The sequence below is a fragment of the Pelophylax lessonae genome (genome assembly GCF_965119305.1).
Source record: "Pelophylax lessonae genome assembly, chromosome: 9".
NCBI classification, from domain to species: Eukaryota; Metazoa; Chordata; class Amphibia; order Anura; family Ranidae; genus Pelophylax; species Pelophylax lessonae.
The window spans coordinates 78628201-78645923 of record NC_138776.1 but is presented as its reverse complement, the minus strand read 5'-3'; the positions used below and the strand labels follow the sequence as shown (position 1 = coordinate 78645923).

Genomic DNA, 17723 nt, shown 5'->3' with positions numbered 1-17723 from the left:
TTTATTGCAAGGTCCACATTAACTAACTTGAAGAATTTTTTTTTTCACCAGACAGTTCTGAGATACAATACCCCTGCAAAGAGGAGCCACGCTGCCTTCATGATCACACTGGATGTAAAGTCAACCCAATGCACCCGAGACCTGCCGACAAAACTTGAGATGAGCATAGCTGTAGTGTGAGATATTGTTCCAGGTTTTCATTGTATTACATAGGCCAATGGTATCAGCTTGTATGGAAATATGATCATACACAGTCAGTTAAGTGTAGCACACTTCTAGTTAGGCTGCTAGGTAAATTTCATTTTTTGCTTCTACTGTAATCAGAGGAGCACTGACTGTTTGGTTTGGTGTGCTTAATTGAATTACTCAAACCTGCCCCTGCCTGCCTTATCCATGCCTCTAGACTAGAGGAAGTTTATAGAGCATAGAGTAGAAGCATTCAAATGTACAGCCTGAATATTTAGCAGGGCCCTGCCAATCCCTGTGGAGATGTGTCCAGATGAGGCTTTTGTTAAATAGTCTGGAACTCTAAGGATTTGGTCTTTAACCTGTGGAGAAAAGGATCTGTGAGCTTCAGGAGGCTGCTTGTCCCTGGAGCACTTATGGACTGTACACTGGACTACTTTTTTTGGAGGCTGCACCTATGGACTATAAACAATAAGCTATCAGCGCAAAGCCTAGTATGTGATGTACATAAAGTGCAAGCAAAATTATTAAATCACTGTGCGTGAGAATAAATGTGCATAAAATTGTACATAAACAATGAATGTGCATGAAAAATGGCCGGCAGCATACACTAATCGTGTCCACACCTCACAATCAAAATCACATAAAATAAAAAACGTGATGCGCCAGACGTGCACAAAATTAATCCTGAAGTGATTGTATAATTAATAAAATGTAAGCTTTATTGAAAATAAGAAAGCAACTCACATTGTATGGGCACTCAGCCGTGCCTGCTGGTATGGCAATCAGTTTCTAGTTCCACCTGAGAGACGACCGGCGGCAGACACGCAAGCTAAGCCCCCCTATACACGTTACGTCAGAGCGTACGGCTCCGTTGACTTCCTCGGTAGCGGACCCCTACCGAGGAAGTCAACGGAGCCGTACGCTCTGACGTAACACGTATAGGGGGGCGGAGCTTGCGTGTCTGACGCCGGTCGTCTCTCAGGTGGAACTAGACACTGATTGCTATACCAGCAGGCACGGCTGAGTGCCCATACAATGTGAGTTGCTTTCTTATTTTCAATAAAGCTTACACACTTATAAGCAGAGAGCACTAGATTTTTGCTTTTGTTTCTTACTGTGTGTCCCGGCGATCTCCGGAGGTGAAAGGCTGGAGAGTCATCCCAGGAGTCCATTATCCTCATATAGGCTAATGCTGGCCCGTTTGGGTCCCATATTGAGGTGAGAGGCCAATCTTTCTGGTGGAGGGATTCAACACACTTGTGTTTTCACTATCTCTCACGGGATTGAGGCTTCTACTTGGACACTTTAACACATTATTAATTGATTTTGAGCATGATATCATTTATTGAATTGTATATGTGGACTTTTATTAATTATACAGTCACTTCAGGATTAATTTTGTGCACGTCTGGCGCATCACGTTTTTTATTTTATGCACCTATCGACTCACTGCTTATCAAGATCCAGATAGTAGAGCCTCTTTACCAATGCTCAAATTGCTTCATGGTTCCAAACCGTAAACCATGGACTGAAATAGAGTGCCTTTATTTGTACTCATATTGATTTATGGTCCCCAGCCAGGAACTATGGGTTTTTCTGGTCTACCTATACTACTGATACTGCTGCTAAGTAAGAGAATGGAGTATCCTACTAGCAATACTTTTCTTTTTGGAGTATCCTGCATTATACCAAGTCCCCTCCCAAGTTATACTAGCAAATAAACTTCCAAAAGATTAATGAGTTTGAGTCAGAGTTAATGGACTGTTGCTGTGTGCCTGTCTGACTCTTTTGGGAAAGAACCTGTAGAATCCTGTGGGAGAAGCGCTACATAAATATTAAATAGTACTCAAAATTGTTTTTATTCCTTGCCCTTTGTATCTCATTAAAAATGACTGTACACTTTTAATGAAATGGGGATCAGAGATTCAGACCTCTCAGGGTATTCATTCAAAAGAAAAAAATAGGTTTTGGCCAGGTGGCAGTCCCATATCTATAAATGTCCATGGCATCTTCTTGGTAGATGGTCCTTAGAGGGAAATGATCAGTCAGATGGATTACAAAGCCTCTTTCAGTTTTCATTTTTCTTTCCAGTTACAAGCAGTGCCATCAGCGTTCTCACTTCTAACATGTGTATGATTATGGAGCACTCTGCAGCTTCCTGGGTGGTTGTTTCCTGCCTGCACATCTCTCTGCCCTTCAAAGTCTATGGGCTTTTTCATTCTCCCTCAGAACATAATTTTATTGTATAAGCTGCATTCCTTAAATAAAAACTCCTATCAAAAAAAAAAAAAAAAAATTGAAGCAGCTACTCATGAAGAGTTACATGTGTCCTTACCTCTGTGAGCTTGTGTGATGGATTACTCTTGAGGGGTTTTAGACTAGTGTCATGGGAGGTATGTGTACTATAACTAAAGAAGTGTGTGCAAATTGAGCTAGCTACCAGTGAGTCACTGACTGAAGGCAATTTGTGCTTTGATCAAGCAGGGCAAAACAGGTTCCCTTACCTGCTCTCCTCCCCAGCTGGATGTGCTGGAAGGAAGGCAGTGGCGTCGGCAGGGGGGGGCTGACAGGGGCTATAGCCCCGAGTGTCCCTTTGAAAAGCCCCGAGTCTCCTCTTCAAGTTAGAAAACTGTTAGCCCCGAGCCTCCTCCACCCCCTCACCTGGCTGGCTGACTGCCGCTGTGTACTCCTTCGCTGCCTTCGGTCGTTCTTCCTTCCTTTTCGCCTGCAAGCCGCGGAGCCGCTGACACACTGGTTGCTAGCCTGCCGCTTAGCATCTAGCAACCAGTGACGTCAGTACAGGAGCGTCAGGTCAGGTCACGTGACAGCAGCAGCAGAGCGCGCGGCGGCCCCGAGAATTCCGCCTCCGCGCCATGAACTGACTCCACCCACCGGCCACCTCCCTCTTCTGGCACTGGTGCCGTTTCCAGTCAGAGAGGGAGAAGAGAGGACATGTGGTGACCACCAGCCAGGACAAGGTAGGCGGCAGGGCGGGCAGGCGAAAGCTTGCCAGAAGCCGGCGATCGTTGGGGAAGAGAAGAGGATTGTTTTGTGAGGGACCAGGTGATGGCTTAGCGTAGAAATTATAGTAGGAGACCCAGTAACATACATGTGCATTAATTTACCACTGTTGGAACTTGGCAGGACTTTCTTTAATAGCTGGTGTGTGTGTCACTGGGACAGGAAGATGGGAAAAATCTCTGTAAAGGACGCACGGGGAGCAAAGAAAGCTTGCCAAAGGTTCTATGCTTCTTTACTTGATTAGAAAAAAAATGTTACTAGTAGTACTTAACAGCTGAGATAAAACAGAACTGGTTGAAATATATATATTGAATATTCCAACCAGGCCCAGTTCTGTATGAGCTTAGCTGTTAAGTACTACTAGTAACATTTTTTTTCTACTCAAGTAAAGAAGCATAGAACCTTTGGCAAGCTTTCTTTGCTCCCCGTGCGTCCTTTACAGAGATTTCTCCCATCTTCCTGTCCCAGTGACACACACACCAGCCATTAAAGAAAGTCCTGCCAAGTTCCAACCAAAATACTGTCAGCAATACAAACCTAAAATTAAAAGAAAATGTTTGGCTGCTGAAATTCCACAGTGCCGGTTCACACTTGTGCGATGCGGGAAGGCTGCGAATATGCAGCGTGTTCCCGCATCGCATTCGCACATCTGGCAGTTCACACTGCCATATGCGATACGCAGGGGGTGTCAATTAAAAGTTAACGACACCCCCAGTTGCGATCGCATATCGCAGTGCGTTCTGGAAGTTCGCACAGAATCGGATCGCACAAGTGTGAACCACTGTGCGATCCGATTCTGAGGCGGCTCAAAAAATGCCTCATGTGCAAGTTTGCTGCGGATGCGCTGCGAATTCAGCCATACAAAGTGTATGGCTAAACTCGCATCCGCACATGAGATCGCATGTAATGAAGGAGCAGTGCGCTCCGAATTACATGCGATGAGCGCATCCGCAGAAGTGTGAACCGGCACTTAATATTGCCTATATATATATATATATATATATATATATATATTATTTTATATTTTCCATCTCCTGTCTGTACCCTATCTTCTACTTGACTACAAATACCTTCTGGCAGCGCACAGGCCTCTCTTTTCTGCTTTTATACTTGCATGTTAGGTCCCTTTCACACGGTCCGCATTCCGTTGTGGACCGTGCTCTGCTCAGCGGGGATCGATCCGCCGATCCCCGCTGAGCCGGCAGATGACCGCTCCGTCTCGGCACTGTGTGCGGAGAGGGAGGTGTTAGAGCCCCGCTGCTCTCTATGGGGAATCGGATGAGAGCGGACCACCTGTCCGCTCTCATCCGATCCCCAGGACGGATGGAAAATAGGGTTTCCATCCGTTTGGATTTCACGGACAGGATCGGATGCGGATGGCAGCTGGTGTCAGCGGACATGTCACCGCTGACATCCGCTGCTCCATAGGGCTGAATGGGGCATCCGATCAGATCCACCTAAAAAACTGACAGCAATACCCACCAACATTACCCAGCAGCAGTAACCGCCAGCACTACCCACCAGCGGTAATCACCAGCAGTACCGACCAACATTACCCAGCAGCAGTAACCGCCAGCACTACCCACCAGCAGTAATCACCAGCAGTACCCGCCAGCACTACCTGCCAGCAGTAACCCCCAGCACTACCCACCAGCGGTAATCACCAGCAGTAACCGCCAGCACTACCCACCAGCTTTACCCATCAGCGGTAACCACCAGCATTACCTGCTAGCATTACCCGCCAGCACTAACTACCAGCACTACCCACCAGCATTACTCACCAGCAGTACCCGAAAGCTTTACCCACCAGCAGTAACCACCAGCAGTAACCCCCAGCACTACCTGCCAGCAGTAACCGCCAGCACTATCCACCAGCGGTAACCACCAGCAGTAACCGCCAGCACTACCCACCAGCGGTAAGCACCAGCAGTACCCGCCAGCACTCCATGTCTGACCCTCTCCTCTCTTCTCCTCTCCTCTCCATGTCTGACCCTCTCCTCCATGTCTGACCCTCTCCTCTTCATGTCTGACCCTCTCCTCTTCATGTCTGACCCTCTCCTCTCCATGTCTGACCCTCTCCTCCATGTCTGACCCTCTCCTCTTCATGTCTGACCCTCTCCTCTTCATGTCTGACCCTCTCCTCTCCATGTCTGACCCTCTCCTCTCCATGTCTGACCCTCTCCTCTACATGTCTGACCCTCTCCTCTCCATGTCTGACCCTCTCCTCTCATCTCCATGTCTGACCCTTTCCCCTCATGTCTGACCCTCTCCTCTCTTCTCCTCTCCATGTCTGACCCTCTCCTCTCTTCTCCTCTCCATGTCTGACCCTCTCTTTTCCTCTCCACGTCTGACCCTCTCTTCTCCTCTCCATGTCTGACCCTCTCTTCTCCTCTCCATTTCTGACCCTCTTATCTCCTCTCCATGTCTGACCCTCTCATCTCCTCTCCATGTCTGACCCTCTCATCTCCTCTCCATGTCTGACCCTCTCATCTCCTCTCCATGTCTGACCCTCTCTTCTCCATGTCTGACCCTCTCTTCTCCATGTCTGACCCTCTCCTCTCCATGTCTGATCCTCTCCTCTCTTCTCCTCTCCTCTCCATGTCTGACCCTCGCCTCTCCATGTCTGAGCCTCTCCTCTCTTCTCCTCTCCATGTCTGACCCTCTCCTCCTCTCCTCTCCATGTCTGACCCTCTCCTCTCTTCTCCTCTCCTCCATGTCTGACCCTCTCCTCTCCATGTCTGACCCTCTCCTCTCCATGTCTGACCCTCTCCTCTCCAATTCTGACCCTCTCCATGTCTGACCCTCTCCTCTCCATATCTGACCCTCTCCTCTCCTTGTCTGACCCTCTCCTCTCCTTGTCTGACCCTCTCCTCTCCTTGTCTGACCCTCTACTCTCCTTGTCTGACCCTCTCCTCTCCTTGTCTGACCCTCTCCTCTCCTTGTCTGACCCTCTCTTCTCCATGTCTGACCCTCTCCTCTCTTCTCCTCTCCTCCATGTCTGACCCTCTCCCCTCCATGTCTGACCTTCTCCTCTCCATGTCTGACCCTCTCCTCTCCATGTCTGACCCTCTCCTCTCCTTGTCTGACCCTCTCCTCTCTTCTCCATGTCTGACCCTCTCCTCTCTTCTCCATGTCTGACCCTCTCCTCTCTTCTCCATGTCTGACCCTCTCCTCTCCATGTCTGACCCTCTCCTCCATGTCTGACCCTCTCCTCTCTTCTCCTCTCCATGTCTGATCCTCTCCTCTCCATGTCTGATCCTCTCCTCTCCATGTCTGACCCTCTCATCTCCATGTCTGATCCTCTCCTCTCCATGTCTGACCCTCTCCTCTCCTCTCCATGTCTGACCCTCTCCTCTCCATGTCTGACCCTCTCCTCTCCATGTCTGACCCTCTCCTCTCCTCTCTTCTCCTCTCCATGTCTGACCCTCTCTTCTCCGCTCCATGTCTGACCTCCTTTCCTCTCTTCTCCTCTCCATGTCTGACCCTCTCTTCTCCTCTCCATGTCTGACCCTCTCTTCTCCTCTCTTCTCCTCTCCATGTCTGACCCTCTCTTCTCCTCTCCATGTCTGACCCTCTCTTCTCTTCTCCTCTTCTCCATGTCTGACCCTCTCTTCTCCTCTCCATGTCTGACCCTCTCTTCTCCTCTTCTCCATGTCTGACCCTCTCTTCTCCTCTCCATGTCTGACCCTCTCTTCTCTCCTCTCTTCTCCTCTCCATGTCTGACCTTCTCCTCTCTATGTCTGACCCTCTCCTCTCCATGTCTGACCCTCTCTTCTCTCCTCTCTTCTCCTCTCCATGTCTGACCTTCTCCTCTCCATGTCTGACCCTCTCCTCTCCATGTCTGACCCTCTCCTCTCTTTTTCTCTCCATGTCTGACCCTCTCCTTTCTTCTCCTCTCCTCTCCATGTCTGACCCTCTCCTCTCTTCTCCTCTCCATGTCTGACCCTCTCTTTTCCTCTCCACGTCTGACCCTCTCTTCTCCTCTCCATGTCTGACCCTCTCTTCTCCTCTCCATGTCTGACCCTCTCATCTCCTCTCCATGTCTGACCCTCTCATCTCCTCTCCATGTCTGACCCTCTCATCTCCTCTCCATGTCTGACCCTCTCCTCTCCATGTCTGACCCTCTCATCTCCATGTCTGATCCTCTCCTCTCTTCTCCTCTCCTCTCCCTGTCTGACCCTCGCCTCTCCATGTCTGAGCCTCTCCTCTCTACTCCTCTCCATGTCTGACCCTCTCCTCCTCTCCTTTCCATGTCTGACCCTCTCCTCTCTTCTCCTCTCCTCCATGTCTGACCCTCTCCTCTCCATGTCTGACCCTCTCCTCTCCATGTCTGACCCTCTCCTCTCCATGTCTGACCCTCTCCTCTCCAATTCTGACCCTCTCCATGTCTGACCCTCTCCTCTCCATGTCTGACCCTCTCCTCTCCATGTCTGACCCTCTCCTCTCCTTGTCTGACCCTCTCCTCTCCTTGTCTGACCCTCTCCTCTCCTTGTCTGACCCTCTCCTCTCCTTGTCTGACCCTCTCTTCTCCATGTCTGACCCTCTCCTCTCTTCTCCTCTCCTCCATGTCTGACCCTCTCCCCTCCATGTCTGACCTTCTCCTCTCCATGTCTGACCCTCTCCTCTCCATGTCTGACCCTCTCCTCTCCATGTCTGACCCTCTCCTCTCCTTGTCTGACCCTCTCCTCTCCTTGTCTGACCCTCTCCTCTCCTTGTCTGACCCTCTCCTCTCTTCTCCATGTCTGACCCTCTCCTCTCTTCTCCATGTCTGACCCTCTCCTCTCTTCTCCATGTCTGTCCCTCTCCTCTCCATGTCTGACCCTCTCCTCCATGTCTGACCCTCTCCTCTCTTCTCCTCTCCATGTCTGATCCTCTCCTCTCCATGTCTGATCCTCTCCTCTCCATGTCTGATCCTCTCCTCTACATGTCTGACCCTCTCCTCTCCATGTCTGATCCTCTCCTCTCCATGTCTGACCCTCTCTTCTCCTCTTCTCCATGTCTGACCCTCTCTTCTCCTCTCCATGTCTGACCCTCTCTTCTCTCCTCTCTTCTCCTCTCCATGTCTGACCCTCTCCTCTCTTCTCTTCTCCTCTCCATGTCTGACCCTCTCCTCTCTTCTCCTCTCCATGTCTGATCCTCTCCTCTCCATGTCTGATCCTCTCCTCTACATGTCTGACCCTCTCCTCTCCATGTCTGATCCTCTCCTCTCCATGTCTGACCCTCTCCTCTCCTCTCCTCTCCTCTCCATGTCTGACCCTCTCCTCTCCTCTCCATGTCTGACCCTCTCCTCTCCATGTCTGACCCTCTCCTCTCCTCTCTTCTCCTCTCCATGTCTGACCCTCTCTTCTCCGCTCCATGTCTGACCTCCTCTCCTCTCTTCTCCTCTCCATGTCTGACCCTCTCTTCTCCTCTCCATGTCTGACCCTCTCTTCTCCTCTCTTCTCCTCTCCATGTCTGACCCTCTCTTCTCCTCTCCATGTCTGACCCTCTCTTCTCCTCTCTTCTCCTCTCCATGTCTGACCCTCTCTTCTCTTCTCTTCTCTTCTCTTCTCTTCTCTTCTCTTCTCTTCTCTTCTCTTCTCTTCTCTTCTCTTCTCCTCTCCTCCATGTCTGACCCTCTCTTCTCCTCTCCATGTCTGACCCTCTCTTCTCCTCTTCTCCATGTCTGACCCTTTCTTCTCCTCTCCATGTCTGACCTTCTCCTCTCCATGTCTGACCCTCTCCATCCCACCCCATGTCTGACCCCCTGTACTCCTCTCCATACCACCCCTTGACTGACCCTTGACTGAGGGGGGGGCATTGGGTGGAGCTTGGGCGGTACTTTTAAACGTGGGAGGAGCTTGGGCGGGACTTCCTTTAAAATGTGGGAGGGGTTATCAAATTTACCTTCGGGCTTAAGCCCCTGGTCTTTTTCCCACCTAGCAACGCCCCTGAAGGAAGGCCATCGGGAGCAAAAAAAGAATATCCAGTACCACTAGATATAGGGAGCATGTGACCTTATTGTACCTCTAGACATGGGGAGCATGTGGCCTTCTTGTACCTCTAGGCATAGGGAGCATGTGACCTTCTTGTACCTCAAGGTATGGGGAGCATGTGACCATCTTGTACCTCTAGCTATGGGGAGCATTTTACCATCGTGTACTTCTAGGTATGGGGAGCATGTGACCATCTTGTACCTCTAGCTATGGGGAGCATGTGATCATCTTGTACCTCTAGGTATGGGGAGCATGTGACCATCTTGTACCTCTAGGTATGGGGAGCATGTGATCATCTTGTACCTCTAGGTATGGGGAGCATGTGACCATCTTGTACCTCTAGATATGGGGAGCATGTGATCATCTTGTACCTCTAGGTATGGGGAGCATGTGACCATCTTGAATCTCTAGTTATGGGGAGCATGTGACCATCTTGTACCTCTAGGTATGGGGAGCATGTGATCATCTTGAACCTCTAGGTATGGGGAGCATGTGACCATCTTGTACCTCTAGGCATGGAGAGCATGTAACCATCTTGTACCTCTAGGTATGGTGAGCATGTGACCACTCCCTTTCCTCCTGTGTGCTAGGGCTGGTGCTTTGTAATTGATTGCTCAGGCACCCGGTGCTGTCAAGTGGAGACAGGGAGAAGGTCCGACTCCTTGGCCTTTTATAAGCTCCATGTTCCAACCTAGATCTTATGTAGGGCTTCCTGTCTTCATGCATTTCGACAAATGTATTTTAACATTCTCAATATTTTTGTAAATTGCAGATACGTCGGCACTCGTCAGAAGTCTAACATGGCTATCATAGAAGTGAATATGTTGTCTGGTTTTACTGCAGTAAAGAGCTCAATAGAACTGGTGAGTTCAAAAAGGCCTTGTAAAAAGGTGAAGAATACTGCTTTATAGCCACTAGATGAAGTTGACGATCTCAGTAAATAAGTGTTCACTGTGATCATCAGCTCCATCTTGTGACCACAATGTGGTATTTTCCTGATTCATTCTATTTTGTATGAATGAAAAACATTTAACCTGAAGAGAAAAAAGCCTAATAACATTTGATTATGTCACCATTCACACAAATGAAAAGCACAGATTCAAAGGACAAATAACTCTGCGCATTTTTTTTATCAGTACACCCCATAGGGCCCATTATGCTGCTTACCAGCAGCATTCTATAGTAAGTCAGAAAACATAAAAAAATCCAGCCAGAGCTCTAAACATTCATATCTACCGTAAAGCAGACGATCTTTAACATCACTCTATATCTAATTTTCTTGCCTTTGTGTATTTTATAGCTGAAGATGGATAGAGTGATACAGAGGGCTGAGACTGGGGATGATGTCATAAACCTTTACCTGGATGAGGTCAGACCTTTTGTCTTGTTCTGTGATTCTGTCTGTGCATTGATTCTGTTTAACTTTATTCTTTACCGTAGCAGACTTTAAAGAGTAACTCTACAATTATTTATAAAAAAAAAATCCCCCTCTGGGTGATCAATGTATATTGCAGGTATCTTAACAAACTTTGTTGCAGATGCCTACCTGTTTTTACTCTGAAGAAATAGCTATTTGTAGTATGTAGACTAGATCTGAATGGGAAGGTCTGCTGCACTTTCAGTGTTCTAATGAGGAAAGTTTCAGTGTGTAAAGAACACCTCCAGGTTGCCATATTGCTTTGAGTGTTACAGAAAATGACAGTGCTGCTTACTGAAAAGGAAAGCTAATTTTTAATAACATTTAATTACAATATGGCTTGTGTAGCAATTATATATAGTTATATAGTAGTTAGTCAGGTTGAAAGAAGACACAAGTCCATCTGGCTCAACCAATAAAAAACAAAAAAAAAACAGTAAAGATAACCCAAGCATACAATCCCATATACACAATCCTATACCCGTAGTTGATCCAGAAATAGGCGAGAAAACCCCCAGCAAAGCATGATCCAATTTGCTACAGCAGGGGAAAAAATTCCTCCCTGATCCCCCGAGAGGCTATCAGATATTACCTGGATCAACTTTACCTTTAAATATTAGATCCCATTTATAATATGTACACCCAGGAAAGAATCCAGGCCTTTTTTAAAGCAATCCAGTGAGCTGACCAGAACCACCTCTGGAGGGAGTCTACTCCACATTTTCACAGCTCTTACGGTGAAGAAACCTTTCCGTATTTGGAGACAAAATCTGTTTTCCTCTAGACGTAAAGAGTGCCCCCTTGTCCTCTGTGTTGACTTTAAAGTGAATAACTCAACACCAAGTTCACTATATGGACCCCTTATGTATTTATACATGTTGATCATTCCCCCCCCCCCCCCCTTAATTTACTCTCCTCAAGAGAGAATAAATTCAGTTCCTCTAATCTTTTCTCATAGCTGAGCTCCTCCATGCCATGCCATGCTACATCCATATGTAGCACTGTCCCCGAAGAATTGTATATGTAGCGCTACCCCCGAAGAATTGTATATGCAGCGCTAACCCCCGAAGAATTATATAAATTGCACTACCCCAAAGGAGCCGCTTAGTAATTTAGGTTCTCTGTTCTGCACCTCGATTTCAAGAACAACCTCAGCCCCTCAGGCACGCCTGAATAAATTAAAATGCCCTGTAAGCACTTAAGAACAAGAGTATACATACCATTAACCAGTTTCCGCCAACGCTATAACAGAAAGATGACTACAGCGCAGGCTTACTTTGCCGGAGGGCGTACAAGTAAGGGGCGTAATCACAGCGGCCCTTTACCACATGATAGCTGATCATGGATGTAAACACAAGCCGGTTATTGGCTTTTCTTTCCTCAAGCTGACAGCGTGTGGAGAAAAGAAGAGACCTGATAACTGGTTTGTGTTAAAGAGACATCGGCACTGATAATCAGGGCACTGATTCTGCTTTTTAAACCCTAAAAACGCATCAAAAACTGATCAATGTGAAAGGGACCTATATTAGTGTATGTAGGAAATATCTCCTTTCTAAAACTTAAAAGGGTCTGGAATTTACTGATATGAGATGAACATATACACTACTACACATCACTATGCTAATTTGTAAAAATGATTTCTATAGCTCTTCATGGCATGTCCCGCTTCTACCTGCAGATTGGACGTTCTCCTGTCAGGTTTGCCTTTACAGTGGAGCAAGAATTTCCAGTATTAAACCTTAAACCAACCACAGTGAAAGTGTATGACTACTACCAGACAGGTGAGTACCCTTGTGTGGTTAGAAGGCAATGATGTTATCTGAGCTAAAATATCTCAAGATCCATTACTTAGGCTATCTATTTGTAGATCAGAAAATGTTGGGGAATTAAACTCCAAGTCCAGACAAATCATTTTCTTTTACTTTTTGGCAGAGTGTGGAAGGAACCTGTGTCAGGTTTTATATGCTGCCCTTGTAGAGGAGATTTTTCTGTTAGATTAAATTATTTGGTTAGTTAAATGTTGCCTGTGTCTCCAAAGAGGAGTTTTTTCTTCTCTTCCTGATTTGTCTGGCATGCTTTATCTGAACAGAAAGGAACAGGAAATCTTAAGCTGGCCATAAATGGATCGAAATTTGGCTGGGTTAGCAGGGACCAGCTGAATTTTGATCCATCTATGGGCAGGCTGGTTGTACTGAAGTCGATCCATCAATTGATTTCAGTACAATCAAGCCTGTTGGGTTTTTTTGTTCGATACTCATCGGGATGCAGACAGCAGTATAATCCTGAATCATTTTCTTCCTCACCCTATTTTATTGCAATTTGGGTTTTCTTCTCAGATTCTGTTTTGTCTGACACCCAACAAACAGACATATATGGGAAAATACATTGAATAAATAAATCCGCTATGCTTTTCTACTTCCTGTCTGGCTGTTTTTCTCTCTAACCAGACTATTTATTATTCTGACCAGCTATTTCCACTGTCCAGCTGCTTTACTTTCTGTTTGGATCCCTCCCCTTTCTGACCAGCTGCTCTACTTCCCGTCCAGCTTCTTTCCTTCTCTGACCAGCTGCTCTAGTTTCTGCTCAGCTACTTTCCCTCCAGCTATTTCCAATCTCTGACCAGTTGCTTTCCCTCTCTGACCAGCTGCTGTACTTTTTTGCCCAGCTGCATTCACTCTAACCAGCCACTTTAATTTTTGCCCAGATCCTTTCCCCCTTCAACCAACTGCTCCACTTTCTGCTCTGCCATATTCCCTCTCCAACCAGTCACTCTACTTTCTGCCAAGCTGCTTTCAATGTCTGACCAGCTGCTCTACATTCTGCCCAAATCTTTTTTGTCTCTGACCGGCTGTTCTACTTTCTGTCCAGCTGCTTTCACTCTCTGACCAACCAACGTATTTTTTGCCCAGTTGCTTTAACTCACTGATCAACTGATATATTTTCTGCCCAGTCACTTTTACTCACTGACCAACTGACATACTTTCTGCCCAGCTGATTTCACTCACTGACCAACTGATGTACTTTCTGCCCAGCTGATTTCACTCACTGACCAACTGACATATTTTCTGCCCAGCCACTTTTACTCACTGACCAACTGACATACTTTCTGCCCAGTCACTTTTACTCACTGACCAACTGACATATTTTCTGCCCAGCCACTTTTACTCACTGATCAACTGACATATTTTCTGCCCAGCCACTTTTACTCACTGATCAACTGACATATTTTCTGCCCAGTCACTTTTACTCACTGACCAACTGACATATTTTCTGCCCAGCCACTTTTACTCACTGATCAACTGACATATTTTCTGCCCAGCCACTTTTACTCACTGATCAACTGACATATTTTCTGCCCAGTCACTTTTACTCACTGACCAACTGACATATTTTCTGCCCAGCCACTTTTACTCACTGACCAACTAACATATTTTCTGCCCAGCTGATTTTACTCACTGACCTACTGACATATTTTCTGCCCAGCTGATTTTACTCACTGACCAACTGACATATTTTCTGCCCAGCTGATTTTACTCACTGACCAACTGACATATTTTCTGCCCAGTCACTTTTACTCACTGACCAACTAACATATTTTCTGCCCAGCTGATTTTACTCACTGACCAACTAACATATTTTCTGCCCAGCTGATTTTACTCACTGACCAACTGACATATTTTCTGCCCAGTCACTTTTACTCACTGACCAACTAACATATTTTCTGCCCAGCTGATTTTACTCACTGACCTACTGATGTACTTTCTGTCCAGCTGCTTTCACTCTCTGACTGGCTGCTCCGCTTTATGACCAAATCCTTTTTAATTTAATTTATCTAGCTGTGTTTTACGTTCTTTTTAGTCAAGCAAATTCGTTTTTGATTCAATTGTTGTATTACTGTCTGGAAACATAATATTTATTGTTAGCGCTGGAAAAAGGAATAACTATGCTTCCTTTCTTTTTACTCTACAAATACCTGTAATGACTGGAACAATAGATTAGTGAACTCTGGAAGTGGGAAGTGATGGGGTTGTGTTTTACCATAGTGATGATGTATCAGCAATAACAAGTGATAAATCATGTAACAGGATCAGTTCTCATTTACGTTAACACACAGCAATGTATTTTTAAATGGTATTACCTAACAAGAAATCTGTTTCTTTCTTCAGATGAATACGCCATTGTGGACTATCAATCACCCTGTACCTGGTAAGAACAAACTTCTGTTCTGTCATTATTGTCTCTCTTCTCACTGCTATCAAGAGTGTCAGCTGTATGTATGTAGGGTTATAAACCAAGACATAGGCAAAAAGAAGGTAGACGTCTACATAACCTTTGCCAGTCTGGTACTAAAAAATGATAATCGCCTGGTTGTGTCTGCCTTCGATGCTCAGAATTTGATTTGGTAAAATGCCATAATTCCTCATCTTTATTCTTGTCTGGGGCCCACTGAAGCCAAAGCATCTGCATCACAGCCAATCACCTGGCATTTTATGAAGTGGCTAACATTAGCAAACTACATACTTCTTTCATGGCAGGTTTCCATTTTTTATGGGGCTCCTAGTGGCAGACTAGGCAGTAGTTCTTGAATGGGAGGAGTGGTGGGAAAGGTCCTAATACTGGCCTTACACCTGTAGAACTTGGTTGGGATGAGAAATTAAAAAAGATTGCTCATCTGACCATTCAATGACGCCTTCATGACCTAAGGTCTGTCCAGGAGGTAAGGCAGAAGGAAATGAGCAGTGTGTTTAAACAGCTATGAAAAGAGTTAGTTAAGCGTCTGTAGAATTAATGGAAAGGTGTTTTATTTTTGCAAAATAAGTACATTAACCACTTGCCTACCAGCCGGTGTACCTATACTGCGGCAGGTCGGCTCTGTCCCGCGAAACAACGTACCTGTACGTCATTTTGCGGGACTAGTGGGGGCACGCGCGCCAATTGGCTACAGGGGGAGCTAATCAGCGGGTCCGGCACCCGCGATGTCCGCTGGGCACCAGCGATCATTCCCATGGAGGCAGAACGAGTCTGCCGTTGTAAACATGGAATACCAATGTTCTGTCAGTAATGAACACAAGGATCCAGTGTTCCTCTTATTTAGGAACACAGGTCTCTGTATTCAACCAGTAAGTACATCCCCAACACAGTTAGAAAGCACCCCCTAGGGACACATTTAACCCTTTGATCAGCCCTGGTGTTAACCCCTTCCCTGCCAGTGTCTTTAGTACAGTAACAGTGTATATTTTTTAGCACCGATTACTGTAGTAATGTCACTGGTCCCCCCAAAAGTGTAAAAAATGCCAGTTAGGTGTCCGATCTGTCCGCCCCTATGTCACAGTCTTGCTAAAAATCGCAGATCGCCGCTATTACTAGTAAAAAAATTTAAAATAAATAAAAATGACATAAATCTTTCCCCTAGCTTGTAGACACGATAACTTTTTGCGCAAACCAATCAATATACACTTATTGGGATTTTTTTTTCCCAAAAATATGTAGCAGAATACATATTCGCCTAAAATTATGAAAAAGTTTGAGTTTTACATTTTTTTTTATTGCCAATGTTTTATAGCAGAAAGTAAAAAATATATATATTTTTTTTTCAGAATTGTTGCTTTTTTTTTGTTCGTAGCGCAAAAAATAAAAATTGCAGAGGTGATCAAATGCCACCAAAAGAAAGCTCCATTTGTGGGGAAAAAAGGACATCAATATTATTTGGGTACAGCGTTGCACGACCATGCAATTGTCAGTTAAAATACTGCAGTGCCATATCGCAAAAAATGGCCTGGTCATTAAGGGGGTAAAGCCTTCCGGTCCAGAAGTGGTTAATTCTATATTGGTGCATAGGGGAGCTAGAATTTAGGGGAAAAAAAAGGTAAACTTAGCCGTTAAGCAATAGGAGACATGGAGGAGGAGGAGGAAGGGAGAGAAGTGTAATGTATCCCTGTGTATACGCCAACATGCATGACTCTAAAGTCATGTGGGCTGCACAAATAAAAAAAGGAGAAATTAAGAGCTTAGAATGGAACTGGAGCATGCTCAGTAGATGACAACAGCTGATCTACACAATTTCAGCCAGCAGTGGGGACACACAAGATGAGAGAGACAGCTGAAGGGAGGATCAACCAGGTATATTTCACTCTAAACCAAATGAATGCTTTAGTTGCTTTGTGAGTATGCACACCCTGTTATATAGCAGGTAATGATAGTTTTTTATAGTCTGGGTTTAATGACACTTTGGGATTAATTTACTAAAACTGGTGAGTGCAAAATCTGGTGCAGCTCTACATAGAAACCAATCAGCTTCCAGGATTTTTTGTCAAAGCTTAATTGAACAAGCTGAAATTAGAAGCTGATTGGCTACTATGCACAGCTGTACCATATTGTGCACTCTCCGGTTTTAGTAAATCAGCCCATTTAAGTCTTAGGAAAATCGAATGAACTGTCTAAAAACAACAATTTTCTTGTAAAATTATAAAGGCATAAGGCCAGCTTTAGGATATTCAATTGGTGTGTTTGTATGCAGCACCAGGATGTCTAAACCTGGTCCTTCTCCACCCATCACAGATATAATGGAGTGTTATGGGTTGTGAAGGCTCAGTTTTGTTTCTTCGCTCATTGGATTATTTATATGTATAATATTACCTTCTATGTTTTATTTGTAGGCTGTGAAGAAAATCATTATTCTGAAAAGGAATGACATTGACCATTCCACAATGCTGATAACACAATACTGGATAATAAAAAAGACACATGAAAATAGTTTTTTTTTTCTGTTTGTTAAATGGATATACAGAATGTTGATTGCGTTGTATACAACTTTAATAAACGGGACATGCTGTAATATAATTTACATTGCAGACTGTTTAATGCCACAATGATCAAGAAGGTAGATTATGACATTATGACATGTGTTCAGAATAAGAAGTAAACCCTAGAGATGCGGCAAAGCTGGGGTGCCCAGGGATAGCAAGGGTGAAGTTCTTGTAAAAGTGACTGTAAAGGTAAACTTTCTTTAAAATCACAAACAGGTCTTTCTATTCTGATGTGGTATTGGCATTTATATTTTACATATGGGAGGGATTCTGTACTTCTGGAAATAACCAGTCCTTTAATTTTGGATATCGTAA

The 17723-nt window shown here is 45.4% G+C and overlaps 1 protein-coding gene across 1 annotated transcript in view; it reads left to right on the top strand.

Moving 5' to 3' along the window:
- LOC309564224 (alpha-2-macroglobulin-like protein 1) overlaps positions 1-17444 on the top strand; it is a 368264-nt gene extending 350820 nt beyond the window's left edge. Inside the window, exons 31-36 of the mRNA XM_082268851.1 lie at positions 52-176; positions 9958-10048; positions 10486-10554; positions 12281-12383; positions 14769-14808; positions 17259-17444. Coding sequence (XP_082124977.1) covers positions 52-176; positions 9958-10048; positions 10486-10554; positions 12281-12383; positions 14769-14808; positions 17259-17265 — 435 coding nt within the window. The 3' untranslated portion in view covers positions 17266-17444. The remainder of the gene's footprint in view (positions 1-51; positions 177-9957; positions 10049-10485; positions 10555-12280; positions 12384-14768; positions 14809-17258) is intronic.
- The last annotated feature ends 279 nt before the right edge of the window (positions 17445-17723 follow it).